Below are 21,492 nucleotides of genomic sequence, written 5' to 3'. Positions count from 1 at the left end.
CTCTCTCTCTATCTCTCTATATTTCTATGGTGTTCTGGAAGTATATTGAATGAAAGGAAAGAGATAAGGCTGAACTTATCTCTTACATGGTAAGAAATATGGGCTGACCCGATTTGGAATCGGGTTGGGCCAAATTTTCTGTCCATCTTGACCCTTCTGCCTTACAATATCCATAACTTTTTATTCCGATGTCATATATAAGCCCATGACCTATGGTTGGAAAGGTATTTCAATTATCTACAACTTTCATTTTATGGGTTTTCCCAAATTTTCAAATTTTGATAGGGTTATGTCCTCTTGAAGTCAGATCATCCAAAAATATAACTTAAAAAAAATAAATAAATAATTCTTAAAAATAAATTGGGGTGTTACAACTCTACCCCCCTTAAGAAATTTCGTCCCGAAATTTACCTGATAGTCTCCTCAAAATAACTGTGGATGTTGGAGTCGCATATCCTCTTCTCTCTCCCAGGTAGCTTCCTTGCCAGAATGAATTCTCCAAAGGACCTTTACTAAAGGGATTTTCTTGTTCCTAAGCTTTTTTGTATCATGCTCCAAGATTTTGATAGGTTCCTCTTCGTATGTCAAGTCAGGATTGACCTCAATGGATTCAACAGGAAGAACATGAGATGGATCTGAGCGATATCTTCTAAGCATAGAAACATGGAAGACATTGTGGATTCTATCTAACTCCGGTGGAAGCGCTAGTTTATATGCAACTGGACCAACTCTCTCAAGTACTTCATATGGTCCAACAAATCGAGGACTAAGTTTCCCTTTTTGGCCAAATCTCATAATTCTCTTCCATGGAGAAACCTTTAAAAATACCTTGTCTCCTGCTTGATATTCAATTTCACGCCTCTTAAGATCAGCATAAGACTTTTGTCTATCTGAAGTAATTTTTAGACGATCCTTAATTATTTTTACCTTATCCTCAGTTTGTTGCACAATCTTAGGACCAACTAGTTTTCGTTCACCAACTTCACTCCAGCAAAGCGGAGTTCTACACTTTCTCCCATATAAGGCTTCATAGGGTGGCATGCCAATTCTTGATTGGTAGCTATTGTTATAAGCGAATTCTACCAAGGCTAGGTGTCTGTCCCAACTACCTTCAAATTCCATAATGCAAGCTCGAAGCATATCTTCCAAGATTTGAATCACCCTCTCGGATTGGCCATCTGTCTGAGGATGGAAAGATGTACTAAAGTTCAACCTAGTGCCCAAAACTTCTTGCAAGCTAGTCCAGAATCTAGATGTAAACCTCGGGTCTCGGTCAGATACAATAGAAACAGGAACTCCATGTAGCCTCACAATTTCATTAACGTACAATTCTGCTAAACGTTCAAGTGGGTAGTCCATTCTGATGGCCAAGAAATGAGCACTTTTAGTGAGCCTATCAACTATAACCCAAATTGCATCATGATTTCTTTGGGTACGTGGAAGCCCAGAAACAAAGTCCATGGTTATTCTTTCCCATTTCCACTCAGGTATTGATAGGGGTTGTAATAATCCTGCTGGGACTTGATGCTCGGCCTTTATCTGTTGACAAGCTAAGCATTTAGAAATATATTCCGCAATGTCCTTCTTCATACCATTCCACCAGTAGTGTTCTTTGATGGTTTGGTACATTTTGGTACCTCCAGGATGCATTGCATATGGTGACGTATGTGCTTCATTCAAAATCTCTTTCCTCAAGTGGTCATTCTTTGGAACACATAACCTATTATGATAAAATAGAGCACCATTCTCCCCTAAAGTAAAATCAAGCTTTCCTCTAGTTTGAACTTCTTTGATCAATTTTACAAGCTTCTCATTTAACTGTTGTGCTTCTTTCACCTGTTCAAGTAGAATTGGCTTGACTTGCAACCTAGCAACAATAGAGCCATCAGAATTAAATGCAAGACAAGCATTCATGGCTCGTAAGTCAAGAAATGAAGTCAGAGGATTAATAGATAAACTAGCAAAGGCTTTACGACTTAGAGCATCTGCAACTACATTGGCTTTACCAGGATGATAGTCAATGGTACAGTCGTAATCTTTAATGAGTTCAAGCCATCTACGTTGCCTCAAATTCAACTCTTTCTGTGTACCCAAGTACTTCAAACTCTTGTGATCAGTAAATATGTGACACTTTTCGCCATATAAGTAATGCCTCCAAATTTTCAAGGCAAATACTATGGCAGCGAGCTCAAGGTCATGAGTAGGATAGTTCAATTCATGTGGTTTCAATTTTCGGGAAGCATATGCAACCACTTTCCCTTCTTGCATCAGTACACAACCCAAACCATGATGAGAAGCATCACTATATATCACATATTCTTTACCTTCAGTTGGTAGAGTAAGTATAGGAGCTTGTGTCAATAAGGATTTGAGATTTTCAAAACTTTCCTGGCATTTGTCATCCCATACAAACTTGACATCCTTTCTTAAAAGTTTAGTCAAAGGGGAGGCGATAATGGAGAAGCCTTTGACAAACCTCCTATAGTATCTCGCTAAACCCAAGAAACTCCTTACTTCAGTTGGACTTTTAGGTGGTTTCCATTCAATAATAGCTTGAATCTTACCAGGATCCACTTTCACACTTACGGCCGACACAATATGTCCCAGAAAGGCCACCTCACCGAGCCAAAATTCACATTTAGAAAGCTTAGCATAAAGCTTCTTCTCTTGCAGAATTTGCAAAACAATTCGAAGATGTTTATCATGCTCTTCTTCATTCTTGGAATATATTAAAATATCATCTATAAATACCACCACAAATTGATCAAGATAAGGCCTAAATACTCGATTCATCAAATCCATGAATATTACAGGCGCATTAGTTAATCCGAATGGCATCACTAAGAATTCATAGTGACCGTATCGAGTTCTAAAAGCAATTTTAGGAACATCTTCCTTTCTAAAACGCAGTTGGTGATACCCAGACCTTAAATCAATCTTGAAGAATAAATTAGCACCCTTCAGTTGGTCAAACAAATCATCAATTCTTGGTAATGGATATCTGTTCTTGATTGTTATTTTATTCAATTGTCTATAGTCAATACAAAGTCTAAGAGTACCATCTTTCTTTTTCACAAATAGTATAGGGGCTCCCCAAGGAGAAATACTTGGACGAATGAAACCTTTCTCAAGAAGTTCTTGCAATTGAGTTTTCAATTCCTTTAATTTTGCTGGTGCCATCCTATAAGGAGTGATAGAAATAGGAGTAGATCCAGGAATGAGCTCAATCGAAAATTCAACTTCTCTTTCTGGTGGTAACCCAGGAAGATTTTCTGGAAACACTTCAGGAAAGTCACACACAGTAGGTATATCTTTAAGAATAGGACTCTCCACATGTGTATCAATTATGTGAGCAAGATACACACTACAACCTCGACGAATCATCCTTTTTGCTAAGGCCGCAGAAATAATATTAGAGGACAATGACCTTTCAACCTGCACAATAATGTGTGAAAATGCAGGGTCCTTAAAAGTCACATGATTAGACCTACAATCCACTACTGCATGATATTTATAAAGCCAATCCATACCGATAATAATATCAAAATCATGGAAAGGCATTTCAATCAAATCAGCAGGAAGGACCAGGTTTTGAATCATGAAGGGACAACCTCGATAGATTTGATTGCAAACAACCTGTTGACCCAAAGGACTTTGGACAAGCACACCATAATCGAGTCTCACAGGCTTCACATTTTCAGGAAAATCCAATGATGAACAAACATACGAATGTGTAGAACCAGGATCAAATAATGTAATGACACATAAGTCGAATAAGTGAAATTTTACCAACAACCACATCTGCTCCATCTTGTTCATCCCTCTGTCTCATCGCATAAGCTCGTGCTGTAGCTCTTGATCCACTCACTTGATTGGATCCACCTGCACCTGTTGCTTGTGTGTTTCTAGATCTTGCACCTCTATTCCCTTGAGATTGAGTGGTAATAGATTTCTAAACAGAGACTTCCGTATGCGGAGAAGAAATAGGATTAGGATTAGGACAATCCCTCACTTTATGATCGAAGCTCCCACAATTAAAACAAGCGCCAGAAGCTCTTCTACAAGTACCAAAGTGATTTTTTCCACATTGTGCACAAGTGGGTATACGATTCTTGCCTTGACCATAGCTTGGAGTGCTGGCAATAGAGTAACTTGATCTATTCTGCTTATGTTGGGCTATCTTGCGAAAAGTATTAGCTGTGGAACTGTCAAATTTCCCTCTTTTTGATGGACCTCCTGAATCTGCATAAGCTTTCCTGAACTTGTGTTCATTTCTACCAGTTGGTTCCTTGTCGATCCTTTCCCAAGTAAGAGTAGCTGAAACTAATTTACAAAAAATTTCATGTTGTAGGACCGCTACAGATTTTCTGATAGAATCATTCAAACCGTCTTCGAACCGCCTGCACTTATCTTTTTCATCGTTAATAATACCCCCAGCATAGCGGGACAGCCTGAGAAATTGCTGCTGATATTCAGCGATAGACATGCTCCCTTGCTCTAAATTTAAGAACTCTTTTTTCTTTGCATCGTGATAAGCAGGTGGGACATACTTCTTATGAAATTCCTTCACAAAATCATCCCAAGTAAGAACAGGAGGTTTTGCCCTGGCATTTGGTACACTTATCCACCAATCATAAGCATCTTTTTGTAACAGTGAGACAGCATACTTAAATTTGGAAGTGTCTGAACACTCTAACTGCTCGAATACTCTTTCAATTCGTTCTAACCACTGCTCGGCATCGGTAGGGTCAACAGTTCCTTCAAACTCAACTCCCCCCATTTTTCTCATTTTCTCATAGTTCATTTCATCAGGGTCAGGCATTCTTCTAGCCATGTGATGAAAGAAATCAGCCATTTGTTGAAAAGGAGGATCAGCAGCAGGAGCACTATGACTCATTTGAGGGTGTGGCCCAACTCTTGTGCCCCGATTATTTCCCGCTTTAGATCCACTTGTGCTAAGAGGATTAGGATCAGAAAAATGTTCTCCAACCCCTTCTTGTAGATGAGGTTGGGCATTAGAGTTATTTTCCCCCTCACGAACGGCTTCCATAAGTCTATTAGAAGTAGAAGATGCCACGAATTGACTCCTACATAAGGGAAGATCATATTGCATTAGGGACATGCACATGATGCATATGCACTATATACACGAAAAAAATATACAGGACAAAAGAAAATAGTCTGCCAACAAATCACAACAAAAGTCCTAGAATTATAAACCTATGCTCTGATACCAACTCTTGTAGCATCCCCTTTTAGGAGAATACCACTTACGAAACAAAAACTAATTATTTCTATTATTTTACCCTAAAAAAACTTATTGAAATAAGATATATGAGTTTTATTTTAAAAAAATGATTTCCAATTCAACAATACTGCAGGTCCATAAAATACACAAAACTTCAAATAAGTAATTATCACAAAAATATTATCTTCCTTCGTGCATAATGACAAGTCAAAATATAACCTAGTACATTGCATTACTTGAGTTAAAAGCACACTCTAAAATAACAAAATTAGTCACTTGGTTTAAGTTACAAGCCTTCAAAATTTCGTAAATAAGTGCCACACATGTATCATGTACAAGTCCCCAAAATAATATACAAAAACTAGATGTATATGCATATGTGATCTTCAAAAGAGCTCCCAAAAAGTCTACTCCACATGGCCATCTTCATATCCCGCCTCGCATATCACCTACGATAGGAAACAACTATCGCTAAGCATAAAACTTAGTGGTGTATAACCTTTGGACTTAGAGCCATTAAAAATTCTCAATTTCCTTTTTCATCATAAACGGTTCAATAAGGTAGCATTAAGTCCAAGTGAACAAGTATATCAAGTATCAAATACAAATCTTAGAGAGTTTCAAAATACCAATACTAATATTCAAAGGCTTAAATACCAAGAATGCTTATAATTCAATTCAAAAGAGTAGTCAAATAATCAATTTCACCCCATATGTACGTCATGCCTTCATACTAAGCACAATCAATATCAAGACGGACCGAAGTCCCAAAATCAAGAAGTGTCCATATCAAGAAGGGTCGTCACCCAATATCAAGAAGATCAAAGACCATGTTGAAAGTGGCTTTTCACTCGTACTAAAAAATGGACGAAAATCCATCATCAAGACAAAATGTAAATCCAAAGTCAAGATGGGCAAGATCTGAATCGAGAGGCATGCCAATATCGATGACAAGTCACCGTAACAAGAAGGACAAATTCCCAACAAGAATGCAAAATGATCAAGCAATTCGTACAAGTGGGCGATTCAACGAAAGTTTTGCAATACTTGAGATAATAGTCATACCAAAATACAAAACAAGGAGTAAGGAAACAACCCAATAAAATACTTTAAATTTTTGAAAAATAAAATATTTCAAGTTCAAGTTTATACACGAACCTTGGCGTTTTAGCACACAACAAGTTCTACCACCACTCGAGGAGTTCAATTTCTCTATGTCATAAATCAACCAAAATCCACTTCGTCAAACAGTTCCTTATTGTTGCGACAATTGCACACGCAAGTGTACGTAGTCTCTCAAGTAGTAAAGCGGCTCTTTCAAGCCAGATATCGAACCCACAGGGACCTTGATAAGGCAAACAGTTTCTTTCAAATGTCTCCACTAATTATAGTTATGCAATGAGTTTGAGATTGTTTGTTACTAATTTTTGGAAATATAAACACTTTCTCGAAGTGAAGACAATGCAATAATTATGTATATTAATCGGGCTTTAAGAGATTCCAGGGCTATAGCATAACGTGAAATCAAGTTTACTATCATTCAATCTTAGTTTCCGATGGGTTATTTAATTACTGATAAAAAGGGTTAATAATCCAATTATGGTTTTCCGACCTATAATTGCCTATCTTCCTTGCCAACCTAACTACATCATTGAGCGGTGATAGGTATGAAACAATAAAAATGCATTTAACTATCATCCTTTATCATAACCAAATGTGGTAAATAGGTATGTGTCACAAGCATCCTATCTACTAATCATGCTAACGTATGTTAGTATGAACACATTCCTTCCCTTCTTTATTCTATCTACCTGTCCTCTTCCGAATTCAAGATAAACAACATATATATCTTAATGCTGGCCAAACATCAAAATCATAATCACAAGAATGGAAGAGTAATTAGAATCAACAACCCATCTTCCACCAAGTTTAAATGCTATTAAATCATGTTTCGTAGCTATAGCCCCAGAATTTGGGTGTTTAGCTACTCATATGTAAATAACAACAACAAGGAATCAATTCCAAATACATTAGAACACACTAAGGTAAGAAAAGAACCTAAGATATTTTTGTGCTTCTCTTCTTCTTTCGTCTTTCTTCTCTTCTCTTTCTGCCTCCAAAAACGTCTCTACTCTTGCCCTAGCACACCCCACTATTTAAAGTGTTCTCTCTCCTTTCAATTATTGAAGGGCAGAATAATAAATAATTGGAAAGTTGATGGTGCTGTAGTGGCGCATCGCGCCACTATCGCGCCTAAAGAATTTCTGAAGAATTTCGCTTGGCGCTGCAGTGGGGCATCGCGCCACTATCGCGCCCAAATCATGCCGCAGTAGTTTGCATCCTGGCGCGTCGCGCCACTAAAGTCTATGCAGGTTTTGGCGCTGCAGTGGCGCATCGCGCTACTATAGCGCCGGGACCATTTTTCCTGCCTTTTGCTTTGCAAAATTCCTGCATATGTTGGAACTCATACCTTATTTCACACTTGCTTGATATTCATCCAAAACACGTCATTTGGCTTCAATTACTTCTCAGAATGCCACACAACAATGGCCAAACATAGTGCATGGGCTTATAAATGCGCCCAAGATCACCACCCCCCACTTAGACTTTTGTTCGTCGTCGAACAAACACCTGAATTGAGCATAGACGTTGATCTTAGCGTGAACATAAGGCAATCTGTCTCAGATATACCTTAAGCACCTGGCTACACATGTTCAATCATCTTAATTAGTTCAACACCTCTTAAACTCAAGAATTGACTCTATAATACAGCAAACTCATATGCATCATTTAATTGGACATTCTATAGATTATCAAATCCTTACAATTCAACATGTGCATCTCACTCACTCAAACGATTTCATGTGCTACACAAGGATTTCCATAGGCTTTCCCTCCATGTTTTGCTCTATCAATACAAGAATGCAATAGTTTTAGGATTGCATAGATCTTCATAAGTTGTAATTTAAACTGGTGGGACGGTAAGAATCAGTATTTGGTACCTTTCTTAAACACTTTAATACATCACCCTTTTCACCATTTTTTTTAACATCAAAATGAGGCTCGGAATAAGAGAGTATTGAAAGCTTGGGTTTAGTATAAAGCAAGGGAAAATAATCAAGGCTATTTAAGAAATGCCTAGTTTCTTTCCTAAACTAACCAATCTTTATTTTGTTTCGCATGCACCCCAGGCAAGTTCTAGCTCTCGATATGTCTGCATTGAATACATACAATCCCCACTCCCACATAGCACATGTACAATTTAAGGATGATAACTATTGAATGCCAACTACACAATCATATGAAAGCATGCATCACCTGAGTCAAATACAAGAATTTAAGTGTCTTAAACTAGTCATTTTATTTCATAACATCCCTTCCCTCACATGCATAACCTAGTCAGACTTTTTTTTTTTGTGTGTACGGTTCAAAAGGGACTATCCTTGGCTAAAGAACCGAAAATAACTACCAAGAAACCCAAAATGAAAAATGCACTAGAATGCACTAAAGTAAAGTTTCTACAAAGGTACAATAATCAATTCTCACACTCTCACCCCACACCTAAACAAAGCACCGTCCCCAGTGCTCTATAACAATGCATAGTTTTAAGAGTGAAAGAAAGAACCCCCTGCATAGCTCAGTCATCATCTCCTCCAATTATGGTGGCTGTGTTATCTACCACCATAAGAGCAGTGGTAGCCGTATCCTCTGGTTCTTCATCTTCATCGTCTTCTCCCACCTCTTCCATGGTGGGTTCATCATCATCTAGAGGCTCTTGAAAATCTGCCCCTACCCTGCACATATGCATAGCAATATCCGTCAGAGGATAGCGCTCTGCCAATTCTGTCATCTCTTCGGCCGTTGCCGGACGTCCACCAGTACGTAATTATAATTCTGCTATTCCAAACATGCGACCCATCCAACTTTCGTTGCGAGCTTGTCGTTCTACAGCCGATAACATTTGTCCCTGTGTTGCATCATGACTTCTTGTTTTGGTAACGTCAACCACCTTACAAATCAAATACGGCACCCTTGGTGCACTTAGATCGTGACTTTCTTCCTCAACTCCTTGAGCCCTCAACATTCGGGTTATTATGCTTCCATAACAGAAACGCCACCTCTTATTGTTTCTGAATTTCAGCATATTGCGACGGATCACCGACCCGGCATTTACCTGCAACCCCTTCATCAACCGGTAAACTAGGACAACCCTTTCTCTAGTCACTTCTGACACATGCTTACATGGCAACAAGACACTGCACACGATTTTCAACCACACCTTGGCTTCACTATTCAAATGTGAATAATGCAGCGTACTATGCCTACCGGTGTCTTTTGCCCTCTCCCATCGGGCAACAGAGTTAGTACCACAAAGAATATGACGAATATCTCTGTATAGTGGTTGTTCTTTCATATCTATAAATTCATTAAAATCACAATGTGGTGTCCCCAAAAACTCATTCAAACTTCTAGTTGAAAAACGGATAACTTTACCCCGAACCTCTACCTTATTGGTACTTGACTGATCAGTGTTCCAATTTGCATAAAATTCACGGACAAGAGTTAAATTACACTCACCTTGGTCTTCAAAAATAAATTAAAGACCCAGATTGTAGACCATCTCGTGAACTCGGGGGAACTCCGTCTGTAGCTTTCCTTCATTCACATATTCATCTCCCATGTATTTAGCTTCTTTCTAGGAGTCAAACCAATCTAATCCATACTGCTCCAGTGCTTGTCTACCAAATCGACGCGGTGGTATCCCTGAGCTTGTTTGTCCAGTGGTTGAAGAAGTCCCAGTTTTTCGGGACCTCTTGTTGCCAACTCCTTGGGCCACTTATTTTCCTTTGGATACCATTAAAAAGGAGAAGGGTAATTAAAATCGGATGCTTGGTAATGTGGTTGTTTGGAAAAGTTCGAAGAGGAGAGAAAGGAGATTTAGGGATGATTTGGTGAGGTGAATGTTCTGTGGTAGAATATGTGTGTGAAGGAAGGTGATTTATAGTAGAGATTAGAGTGGAAGTGGAAGGGGGAAAGTTTTGAGAGTTTTAGAAATTAGAGGGGAAGTTGAAGAGGGAAGGGTTTTGGGAGTTTTAGGGTCGGCTAATGGAGGAGATAATGGAGGCAATTGAGGGAATGGAGGGTTTTGGGGTTTTTGGTCTGTTTTAAACCTGATATTTAGGCTTTTGGCCCGACCCTGCTTGTGGCGCTGTAGTGGCGCATCGCGCCACTATCGCGCCCAGAGTATTTCTGAAGACTTTCACTTGGCGCTGCACTGGCGCATCGCGCCACTATCGCGCCCAAAATATGCCTCAGTAGTTTGCCTCCTGGCGCGTCGCGCCACTAGAATCTGTGCAGGTTTTGGCGCTGTAGTGGCGCATCGCACCAGTGTAGCGCCAAGAGCCAATGCTTCTCCAAACTCCAGCTTGTTCTACACTGCTACCTGTTGTTCTGCACATGAAATTTTCACAATTATATAAACAACTGGGTGGGTTGCCTCCCACCTAGCGCCTTATTTTTGGTCGTGGCTCGACGAAAAATATATATATATATACATATAATCGCAACATCAAACTCTATTTTTAAAGAAAAATAAAATTACAAGCTATAAGTCCTAAGTTACGATACACATCACGGGTTGCCTCCCGTGCAGCGCCTTATTTTCCGTCGTGGCACGACCCAGCTGTTGCCTCACTCATTTTCCAATTCGATGGCTTCCTCTTCCCGGTTAACATCTTCACCAAAGTAATTTTTTACTCTTTGTCCATTTACCAAGAATGTAGACGTTTTCATTGTATTCCACAATTCCACAGCTCCATGTGACGTTGTACGCACCACCTCAAAAGGTCCACTCCATTTGGATCACAATTTTCCAGGGAAGAGCTTGAGTCTAGAATTGAAGAGGAGTACCTTTTGCCTAGGTTCGAAAGTGCGGGTGATGATGTGCTTGTCATGCCATCGCTTTGTTTTGTCCTTGTAGAGCTTAGCATTTTCATAAGCATGGAGCCTAAACTCTTCCATCTCGTGCAATTGATTCAACCTCTTCCGTCCTGCTAGCTCTGGATTCAAATTAAGCTTCTTGATTGCCCAGTACGCTTGATGTTCTAACTCCACTGGTAGGTGACACGCCTTACCAAATACCATTTGGTATGGGGAGGTTCCAATGGGTATTTTGTATGCTGTTCGGTATGCCCAAAGAGCTTCATCTAATTTTTCCGACCAATCTTTCCTTTGCGCATTCACAGTCTTTTGTAATATCTATTTTACCTCTCTGTTGGATACCTCCACTTGCCCACTGGTTTGAGGATGATATGATATAGCAACTTTATGCCTCACCCCATACTTAGCCAAGAGATTCTTTACTGTTTGATTTATAAAGTGTGACCCTCCATCACTGATAATTGCCCTGGGAGTGCCAAATCGAGTGAAGATGTGCTTTTTCACAAACTTGCTCACTATTTTCAAATTATTTGTAGGAAGGGCCACGACTTCAACCCATTTGGACACGTAATCCACTGCCACTAATATATATTGATTTCCACATGAGGGAGGAAAAGGACCCATGAAGTCCATTCCCCATACATCAAAGATTTCAACCTCTAGAATGTTGTTCAAAGGCATTTCATGTCTTCGTGATATGGTGCCCATTCTTTGACATTGGTCACAGTTCTTCACATAACCTGCAGCGTCCTTAAACAACGTAGGCCAAAAGAAACCCGATTGAAGTACCTTATGTGCAGTGCGCTCTCCTCCATGATGGCTGCCATATGGTGATGAGTGGCATGCAACCAATACTTGGTGTACCTCTGCTTCTGGCACACATCTCCTCACCATTCGATCAACACCTCGCTTGAATAAATAAGGCTCGTCCTATATATAGAGGCGAACATCATGCATAAGCTTCTTCTTTTGTTGTGAGGTAGCATCAGGAGGGAACACTCCACTAACAAGGTAGTTCACGATATCTGCGTACCATGGGAGATCTTGTACCTCTATTTCCAGCAGTTGCTCATCCGGAAATTCCTCCTTTATCGGCTCCTGCTCAGCCACATGGGGCGAACCCTCTAATCTTGATAGATGGTCTGCTATTTGATTTTCGCATCCCCTCCTATCTTTGATTTCGATATCGAATTCTTGTAACAACAGAATCCATCTAATGAGCCTTGGCTTGGCATCCTTCTTGTTGAATAGGTACCTAAGAGCTGCATGGTCAGTAAACACAATCACTTTTGTACCTACCAAGTAAGAGCGGAATTTATCAAACGCATAGACCAACGCCAGCATTTCTTTCTCCGTGACCGTGTTATTTGCCTGAGTAGAATCAAGAGTTTTGCTTGCATAATAAATGGAATGAAAAATTTTCTCCTTCCTTTGTCCCAGAACTGCACCCACTGCTGTATCGCTTGCGTCACACATCAGCACAAAAGGTAACTCCCAGTTAGGAGCTAGTAGGATAGGGGCTTCAATCAGCTTTTTCTTCAAGAGTTCAAATGCCTGCAAACATTCATCATCAAAAACAAATTTTACCTCTTTTTCGAGCAACCCACACATTGGTTTGGCTATCTTGGAAAAATCTTTGATGAAACGCCGGTAGAATCCGGCATGACCTAAAAAACTTCGAACTCCTTTTACTGAGATTGGTGGCGAAAGTTTCTCAATCACTTCAATTTTTGCTTTGTCCACTTCCAACCCATCTTTTGACACTTTATGTCCCAACACAATACCCTCTTTTACCAAGAAATGACACTTCTCCCAGTTTAAGACAAGGTTTGTTTCTTCACACCTTGCAAGTACTTTCTCTAGATTTTTCAAGCAAAGATCAAAAGACTCTCCGAAAACTGAAAAGTCATCCATGAAAACCTCTACAAAGTCTTCCACCATATCATGAAATATTGCAATCATACACCTCTGAAAAGTGGCAGGAGCATTGCAAAGGCCAAACGGCATACGCTTGAATGCGTAAGTTCCGTAAGGGCATGTGAATGTTGTCTTTTCTTGATCCTCTGGTGCAATGGTGATTTGATTGTAACCTGAATATCCATCTAAGAAACAGTAGTATTCTTGGCCTGCTAACCTATCAAGCATTTGGTCAATGAACGGCACAGGATAGTGATCTTTTCTTGTTGCATCATTCAACTTTCTGTAGTCCATGCATATGCGCCACCCAGTCACTGTTCTTGTAGGTATTAACTCATTTTTTTCATTGGTTATCACAGTCATTCCCCCTTTCTTTGGTACACACTGAACTGGGCTTACCCACTTACTGTTAGAAATTGGGTATATTATGCCTGCATCTAGCCATTTAATTATCTCTTTCTTCACAACTTCTTTCATGATGGGGTTCAACCGGCGTTGTGGTTGTGCACTAGCCTTATGTCCTTCTTTCATGAAAATTCTGTGCATGCATAAAGTGGGGCTGATGCCATGAAGATCAGCCATTTGCCACCCAATGGCCTTTTTGTGCCTCTTTAGTACCTCCAGTGCTGCTAGGACCTGTGCCTCAGACAAAGCAGATGAAAGGATTATAGGTAAAGTGTTATTTATTCCAAGAAAAACATACCTGAGATATGCTGGCAGTTTTTTTAACTCCAATTTAGGGGCTTCCTCGAGAGAAGGCTTGGGTGAAGGACCCAATTCTCTGTTTAAGGGTTCTACATTCTTCTTCCACATGTTAATATTTGGCATATCGAGTACACTTGCTAGCTCTTTAGCTTCCATGTCCTCTGCAATATCTTGACCCATTACGACTTTCGCCAATGGGTCATTTGAGGTAGTACATTGAGCTGATATTTCCTCGTCAATGATGGTTACAGCAGACAGCTCCTCATAAATTGCAGGCAATTTCAGTGCATGATATACATCGAACACTTCCACTTTATCATGTGTTCTCATAGTCAATCTACCTGCAGCCACATCAATTAGTGCCCCGCCTGTTGCTAAGAACGGGCGTCCTAAGATAAAAGGAACATCGGGGTCCGGCTCAAAATCTAAAACGACAAAATCAACATGGAAGATGAGGGATCCTACTTGTACCAAAACATCTTCAATGATACCATCAGGTCTAGCTACAGAACGATCAGCCAACTGTAGCAAAATAGTTGTTGCTTTAAGTTCTCCCAGGCCTAATTTCTTAAGCATGGATCTAGGCATTAAGTTGATACTAGCACCCAGATCACAGAGACCTCTTGCATTACTATATTTACCAATGGTTACCTGCACCGTGAAACTACCTGGATCTTTTAGTTTGGTTGGAAGCTTGCTTTTGTTCAAGATTCTTGAACTACACTCTTCAGTGAGTGCCACAGTTGCAAATTCAGCCAACTTGCTTTTATTGGCCACGATATCCCTGACGAATTTAGCATATTTTGGGATTCCCCGTAAAACATCAATCAAAGGCAAATTAATCTGCACCTGTTTTAATAAATCTATAAACTTTGCAAAACACTCCTCTTCTTTCTTCTTTTTAAATTTTTGAGGAAATGGAGGAGGAGGTTTTGTCTTTGGTTCCTCTATTTCTTTTGACCCGCTAGGTTCACCTTCTTGCCCGACTTGCTCTTTGCCTTTTTCCTCTGCCAATTTTGCTTTGGGAGCCAATTCAGTGAGTGGGCGACCACTGTGAGTAGTTACGACATTCACCTGTTTGGGATTGGGGTCAGTGTTACCTAGTAAGCCCCCTTGTTAGAGAGAACTATGTGCACTTGCTAATTGCCCAAGCTGTTTCTCTAAATTTTGGGTAGCTAGTTGATTTTGTCGGACATCGGAAGCTAGCTTGGCTTGGTCTATCATGATTTGTTTCAACATGTCCTCAACACTCATGCTTCCCGATTTTGTTGATGCTTGATCAATTTGAATTTGAGCATTGTATCCTTGACTAGGATTATTGTATTGGTGTCCACTTCCCTGTGGTCTGTATTGAGTTGGCCCGTGATGATAATTTTGTTGATTTCCACCCCATGAGAAGTTAGGATGGTTTCTCCAATTTGGGTTGTAAGTATTTCCATAGTTTTGGTTACCAACACCCTTAGGTGCATTACCTACAAAATTTATTGATTCTAAATTTGCTCCATAATGTTCGGCCACATGCTCACTGCTTCCACATACTTCGCACCACATATGTTATTGTTGAACCATGCTCACTGAAGCCTGCTGCTGTCCTTTTGCTAGTGTGTTGAAATGTGTTGTCATCATATTTTGCATTGCTGCAATTTATGCTGTCAATGCAATTACTGCATCAACCTCTAACATGCCTGCTTGTTTTTGAGTGACAGATCGAGCATTTCCTCCATTCCACTCCGGATTTCCTTGGGATATGCGATTTAACAATGTGTATAACTCATCATACATTTTCTCCAGGGCTTGCCCACCTGCAGCTGAATCAAGAAGAATTTTGGTGTTAGGCTCCAACCCTTCTATGAAGGTATGGACCAAAACTTCGTTAGCCTGATAATGATGAGGGCAACTAATGAGTAATGATTTAAATCTGTCCCAAGATTGGTACAAATTTTCTCCTAACTTTTGCTTGAAGCTCAAAATTTCAGCCCTCAACTTAGCCGTCTTCCCCGAAGGGAAGAACCTTATAAGAAACTTGCGGGCCAAATCATTCCACGAAGTGATTGAATTTGGTGGTTCCGACTTCAACCACCTCTTGGCTTCTCCTATCAAAGAAAAAGGAAACAATGTTAGTCTCACATAATCAGGAGATACCCCAATTGGCGTGTAAGTGTCGCTGATCTCCAAAAAAATTTGGATGTGAACTTGAGGGTCTTCATGAGGCAATCCCGTGAACTGTCCATTAGAGTGCAACAATTGCACCATGTTCTGTTTTAATTCAAATCTCCCTCCAGCTGGCGGTTTCTGAATGCTGGAGGTGACATTTGCAGTGAGTGGGACTGCCACATCATGTACGATCCTGGCTGCCATGGCTGCAGGGAGCTCCTCTGGCAAGACCTCTCCTTCTAAATCGTGATTTTCCGCCAGATTTAGTTTATGTATTAAGTTTTGCGAAGCCGTTGTTCACCTCTTCCGCTGAAAGAATCGTTCAGGCTCGGATAACGTATCTACAAGCTCTTTGTCTCTGTCCAGTGTAATGTTTAAGTTACCTGCGAAAATTCACAGCTAAGACCAAGTTGTTAAAGCTAGCATAATCAACATAGAAAGTCAATTTGCCTAATTTCTAAGGTCCCCGGCAACGGCGCCAAAAACTTGTTGTTGCGACAATTGCACACGCAAGTGTACGTAGTCTCTCAAGTAGTAAAGCGGCTCTTTCAAGCCAGATATCGAACCCACAGGGACCTTGATAAGGCAAACAGTTTCTTTCAAATGCCTCCACTAATTATAGTTATGCAATGAGGTTGAGATTGTTTGTTACTAATTTTCGGAAATATAAACACTTTCTCAAAGTGAAAACAATGCAATAATTATGTATATTAATCGGACTTTAAGAGATTCCAGGGCTATAGCATAACGTGAAATCAAGTTTACTATCATTCAATCTTAGTTTCCGATGGGTTATTTAATTACTGATAAAAAGGGTTATTAATCCAATTATGGTTTTCCGACCTATAATTGCCTATCTTCCTTGCCAACCTAACTACATCATTGAGCGGTGATAGATATGAAACAATAAAAATGCATTTAACTATCATCCTTTATCATAACCAAATGTGGTAAATAGGTATGTGTCACAAGCATCCTATCTACTAATCATGCTAACGTATGTTAGTATGAACACATTCCTTCCCTTCTTTGTTCTATCTACCTGTCCTCTTCCGAATTCAAGATAAACAACATATATATCTTAATGCTGGCCAAACATCAAAATCATAATCACAAGAATGGAAGAGTAATTAGAATCAACAACCCATCTTCCACCAAGTTTAAATGCTATTAAATCATGTTTCGTAGCTATAGCCCCAGAATTTGGGTGTTTAGCTACTCATATGTAAATAACAACAACAAGGAATCAATTCCAAATACATTAGAATACACTAAGGTAAGAAAAGAACCTAAGATGTTTTTGTGCTTCTCTTCTTCTTTCGTCTTTCTTCTCTTCTCTTTCTGCCTCCAAAAACGTCTCTACTCTTGCCCTAGCACACCCCACTATTTAAAGTGTTCTCTCTCCTTTCAATTATTGAAGGGCAGAATAATAAATAATTGAAAAGTTGATGGCGCTGTAGTGGCGCATCGCGCCACTATCGCGCCCAGAGAATTTCTGAAGAATTTCGCTTGGCGCTGCAGTGGGGCATCGCGCCACTATCGCGCCCAAAACATGCCGCAGTATTTTGCATCCTGGTGCGTCGCGCCACTAAAGTCTGTGCAGGTTTTGGCGCTGCAGTGGTGCATCGCGCTACTATAGCGCCAGGACCATTTTTCCTGCCTTTTGCTTTGCAAAATTCCTGCATATGTTGGAACTCATACCTTATTTCACACTTGCTTGATATTCATCCAAAACACGTCATTTAGCTTTAATTACTTCTCAGAATGCCACACAACAATGGCCAAACATAGTGCATGGGCTTATAAATGTGCCCAAGATCATTCCTCTTAGCTTGTATAAGAGAATATACACCTTAAATACACAATCAAATATCTACTTAAGTTTAAAAGTTCCAGCATATCGAAACTAAACATAAAATCACTGAAAATCAACCCAAAGTATCAAAACGGAAATTCTGGGCAGCACTATTGTCTTGTATTGCTGCTCAGTTTCAACGGGGTAAATGGGATAATTAGGCTTTGTGTCCTCAAATAAAGTTATAGCTATATGTCTTAGGGTCATATAAAACTTTGAATCACCCCTACAGCAATTATGTACAACAAGATATGCTCAAAATACCCACAGCAGTCCATGTAGGATTTTTAGACCAAAATCTGGGCAACACCTCCCCTGTACTTCATCACCATATTTCGAGTCAATAAAAGCAAAAATGGATTTTGGATCCTAAATAAAAGTTATAGCCCTATGAAATATCTTTCCAAAACATCTTTAATCACTCAACACTAAGTTTTACACAAGGAGTTATACTACAATTACTAACAACAGTCCCAACCAAAAACGGGTTTGCAACCAAAGTTTATTCCCCCAATTTTGACAACAACAACTTATCAAGAACATCAACAACAATATAACTAATCATTCTACTTCATAACTTAACTAATTCCACCCATTTAATCCAACCAAAGAATCCCCTAATCCATAAATTCCAACAAAGCAACAAACAAGTTTATAACACTATTTTCTCCGTTCTAATCCGTTAAATCTCTAAACAAGCTTGATAATAAGGAAAAACAACAACTAAATCTTACCTTGAAGTATAAGTCAACCACCTTAATACACTCCTTCTTCTCTGATTTTTAGCTCAAAATGAAGACAACACAACGTACAACGTTTTTCTCTTCACGAGCTTCGGAAATCGGGACTCGAATTTGGGTCAAAAATGGCTTTTAATTCTCTCTCTCTATCTCTCTATATTTCTATGGTGTTCTGGAAGTATATTGAATGAAAGGAAAGATATAAGGCTGAACTTATCTATTACATGGTAAGAAATATGGGCTGACCCGATTTGGAATCGGGTTGGGCCAAATTTTCTGTCCATCTTGACCCTTCTGCCTTACAATGTTCATAACTTTTTATTCCGATGTCATATATAAGCCCATGACCTATGGTTGGAAAGGTATTTCAATTATCTACAACTTTCATTTTATGGGTTTTCCCAAATTTTCAAATTTTGATAGGGTTATGTCCTCCTGAAGTCAGATCATCCAAAAACATAACTTAAAAAAAAAATCTTAAAAATAAATTGGGGTGTTACATTGCAATTGATGTTTAATTTCATTATATGATTTACAATATGTTGTCGTACTTTTGATTATCATGTTTTTATGTTTATCTATTTAAGAAAAAAAAGAGGACTTATGTTTTTCTAGCAATATTATTACTTATTTCATCTCTTATAATGTATTTTTATGAGATAAATAAATTTCTCAGTCTTCAATTGGACCCAAGATGAGTAATGGAGATATGTGTCTTTTGAATAGTGTCACAACTCATACGATATTAAAAGAAAAGAAATATTTTTGTCATTTGATTATGAAAAAAGCATATTTCAATACAATATCCAGTAGTACAAAATTGATTGAAGGCTCTGGAAAAGCGGCCTTATTACTACCTGGAGGAACGATAATTATAATTGATGATACATTGTATTGTAGTAAGTCTCAAAGAAATTTGTTAACTTTCAAGGTTATTCGCCAAAATGGCTATCATATTGAGACTACGAATAAAGAAAGGTTGAATACATTTATATTACTATAATAACTGCGGAGAAGAAAATTGTGCACAAAAAATTACCTGCACTTTCTTCTGGATTGTACCATATAAATATTGGTACTGTTGAATCACATGCCATAGTAAACAAAAGGGTTTACTGAGTCTAATAATTTTATCATTTGGCATTATCGATTGGGCCATCCCGGTTATAATATGATGCGCAGAATTATTGAGAATTCATATGGACACACTTTGAAGAATCAGAAAATTCTTCAATCTAAGGAATTTTCTTGTGTTGCTTGTTCCTAAGGAAAACTGATTATTAAACTGTCAACAAATAAGGTTGGGATTGAATCCCTTGTGTTTCTGAACGTATACAGGGTGATATATGTAGGCCAATTCACCATTCATGTGGACCATTTAAACATTATATGATCTTGATAGATAGATCTATAAAATGGTCACATGTATGCTTATTATCAACTCGTAACATGACTTTTGTGAGATTGTTAGCTCAAATTATAAGGTTAAGGGCACAATTTTCAGATTATGCAATAAAGATAATTCGTCTTGATAATGCTGGTGAATTTATATCTTAATTTTTTAATGATTATTGTATGTCAGTTGGAATAAACGTTGAGCATCTGGTCGCTCATGTTCATAGTCAAAATGGTTTAGCAGAATCATTGATTAAACGAGTCGAGAATGAGTTTGGTTAAGATCAATAACTCAACACATTCAAGAAACATGTGGCCTTTCTTTGACAAGAGACGCTCCAACAATATTGTATGAAAACAATGTTGCATGTATATCTCAATTAAAGAGAGGATACATCAAAGGAGACAGAACAAAACATATTTCTCCAAAATTCTTCTTTATCCATGATCTTCAAAAGAAAGGTGAAATAGATGTTCAACAAGTTCATTTAAGTGATAATTTAGCAGATATGTTTACCAAGGCATTACCAACTTCAACCTTTGAGAAATTGAGATACAAGATTGGAATGCGTCATCTTTGAGATATTAAATGATGTCTTCATCAGGAGGAGTATAATACGCGCTGCACTCTTTTTTCCTTAGTCTAGATTTTGTCCCACTGGATTTTCCTAACAAGGTTTTTATTGAGGCAATATTCAAGACGTATTATCAAATGTGTGTACTCTTTTTTCTTCATTAGGCTTTTTCTTACTGGATTTTTCCTAATAAGATTTTAATAAGACACAACATATATGGGCGTTCAGAATAACTATATATATTTATTCTTTCAATAGAATTTGTTCTTCTTTTCATGGACATCCAAGGGGAGTGTTAGAAAATAATGAATATATTTTTCTTTCTTTTTCTTTTCCCCTACCCCCATTTTTTCTCTCACCCCATTTTTCTTTTGTCAATTTTGGCAACTGATCTTTGGCTATAAATCGTCAAAGATTTGGCAATGAAAAACTTACACAGATACATATGTAATATACTACAATTTCCTCTTTTTCCCTCACTAACTCTTTCTTTTTTAATTTGTCAAGTTAATTTATTTTATAACACTAATCGGAAAATATTTTTGATGAGAAGATATCATCTACACATTACAGAAGATGTTAAATTATGGTGTATGATGGATGTCTATTTAATGGGTGTCTATTTCCCAAGTGGGGCCCACTCAAAGTGGGCAAATTCCCACTTGATTTTGAACTCTTATATCTCGCTATAAATATAGCCATTTTCTCTGTAATAAGATATACACAGATATAGCAACATACACAACTTCTCTCTTTCTCTATTTTTCTGTCTCTTGCTCTTATTTTCTCATTCTGTCATTATTGATTTAGTCTTATTTTACAACACGTTATCAACATGAAGCTCTGCTATTTATTCAAAGTAACAAAAGTGGTAAGAGTTTTATTTAAATTTATTTTCATAAAATGGCAAATATTTCAAAAATTGAATTTACTGCTCTTGATATCTCTGAAAAAGGCTACTCA

At 38.5% G+C, this 21,492-nt stretch overlaps 1 protein-coding gene and 1 long non-coding RNA gene across 2 annotated transcripts; both read right to left on the bottom strand.

Moving 5' to 3' along the window:
- Positions 1 to 5,448: 5,448 nt before the first annotated feature.
- LOC129881462 (uncharacterized) lies at positions 5,449 to 6,458 on the bottom strand. The gene is made up of 2 exons (XR_008765589.1): positions 6,407 to 6,458; positions 5,449 to 5,697 (listed from the first exon to the last, which is right to left on the bottom strand). It is a non-coding gene; the product is annotated as an uncharacterized LOC129881462 (long non-coding RNA).
- A 5,660-nt stretch (positions 6,459 to 12,118) lies between these two features.
- On the bottom strand, positions 12,119 to 15,361 carry LOC129881982 (uncharacterized). The gene is made up of 4 exons (XM_055956090.1): positions 15,005 to 15,361; positions 14,798 to 14,884; positions 13,571 to 14,659; positions 12,119 to 13,477 (listed from the first exon to the last, which is right to left on the bottom strand). The coding sequence occupies exons 1-4, from the start codon at positions 15,359 to 15,361 to the stop codon at positions 12,119 to 12,121; spliced, it is 2,892 nt and encodes a 963-aa protein (XP_055812065.1).
- Between the last annotated feature and the right edge of the window lie 6,131 nt (positions 15,362 to 21,492).

This window comes from Solanum dulcamara, chromosome 3 (assembly GCF_947179165.1).
Source record: "Solanum dulcamara chromosome 3, daSolDulc1.2, whole genome shotgun sequence".
Classification (NCBI taxonomy): domain Eukaryota; kingdom Viridiplantae; phylum Streptophyta; class Magnoliopsida; order Solanales; family Solanaceae; genus Solanum; species Solanum dulcamara.
Note: the sequence above shows the minus strand (reverse complement) of the source record. Positions and strands in the feature narration are given on the sequence as shown.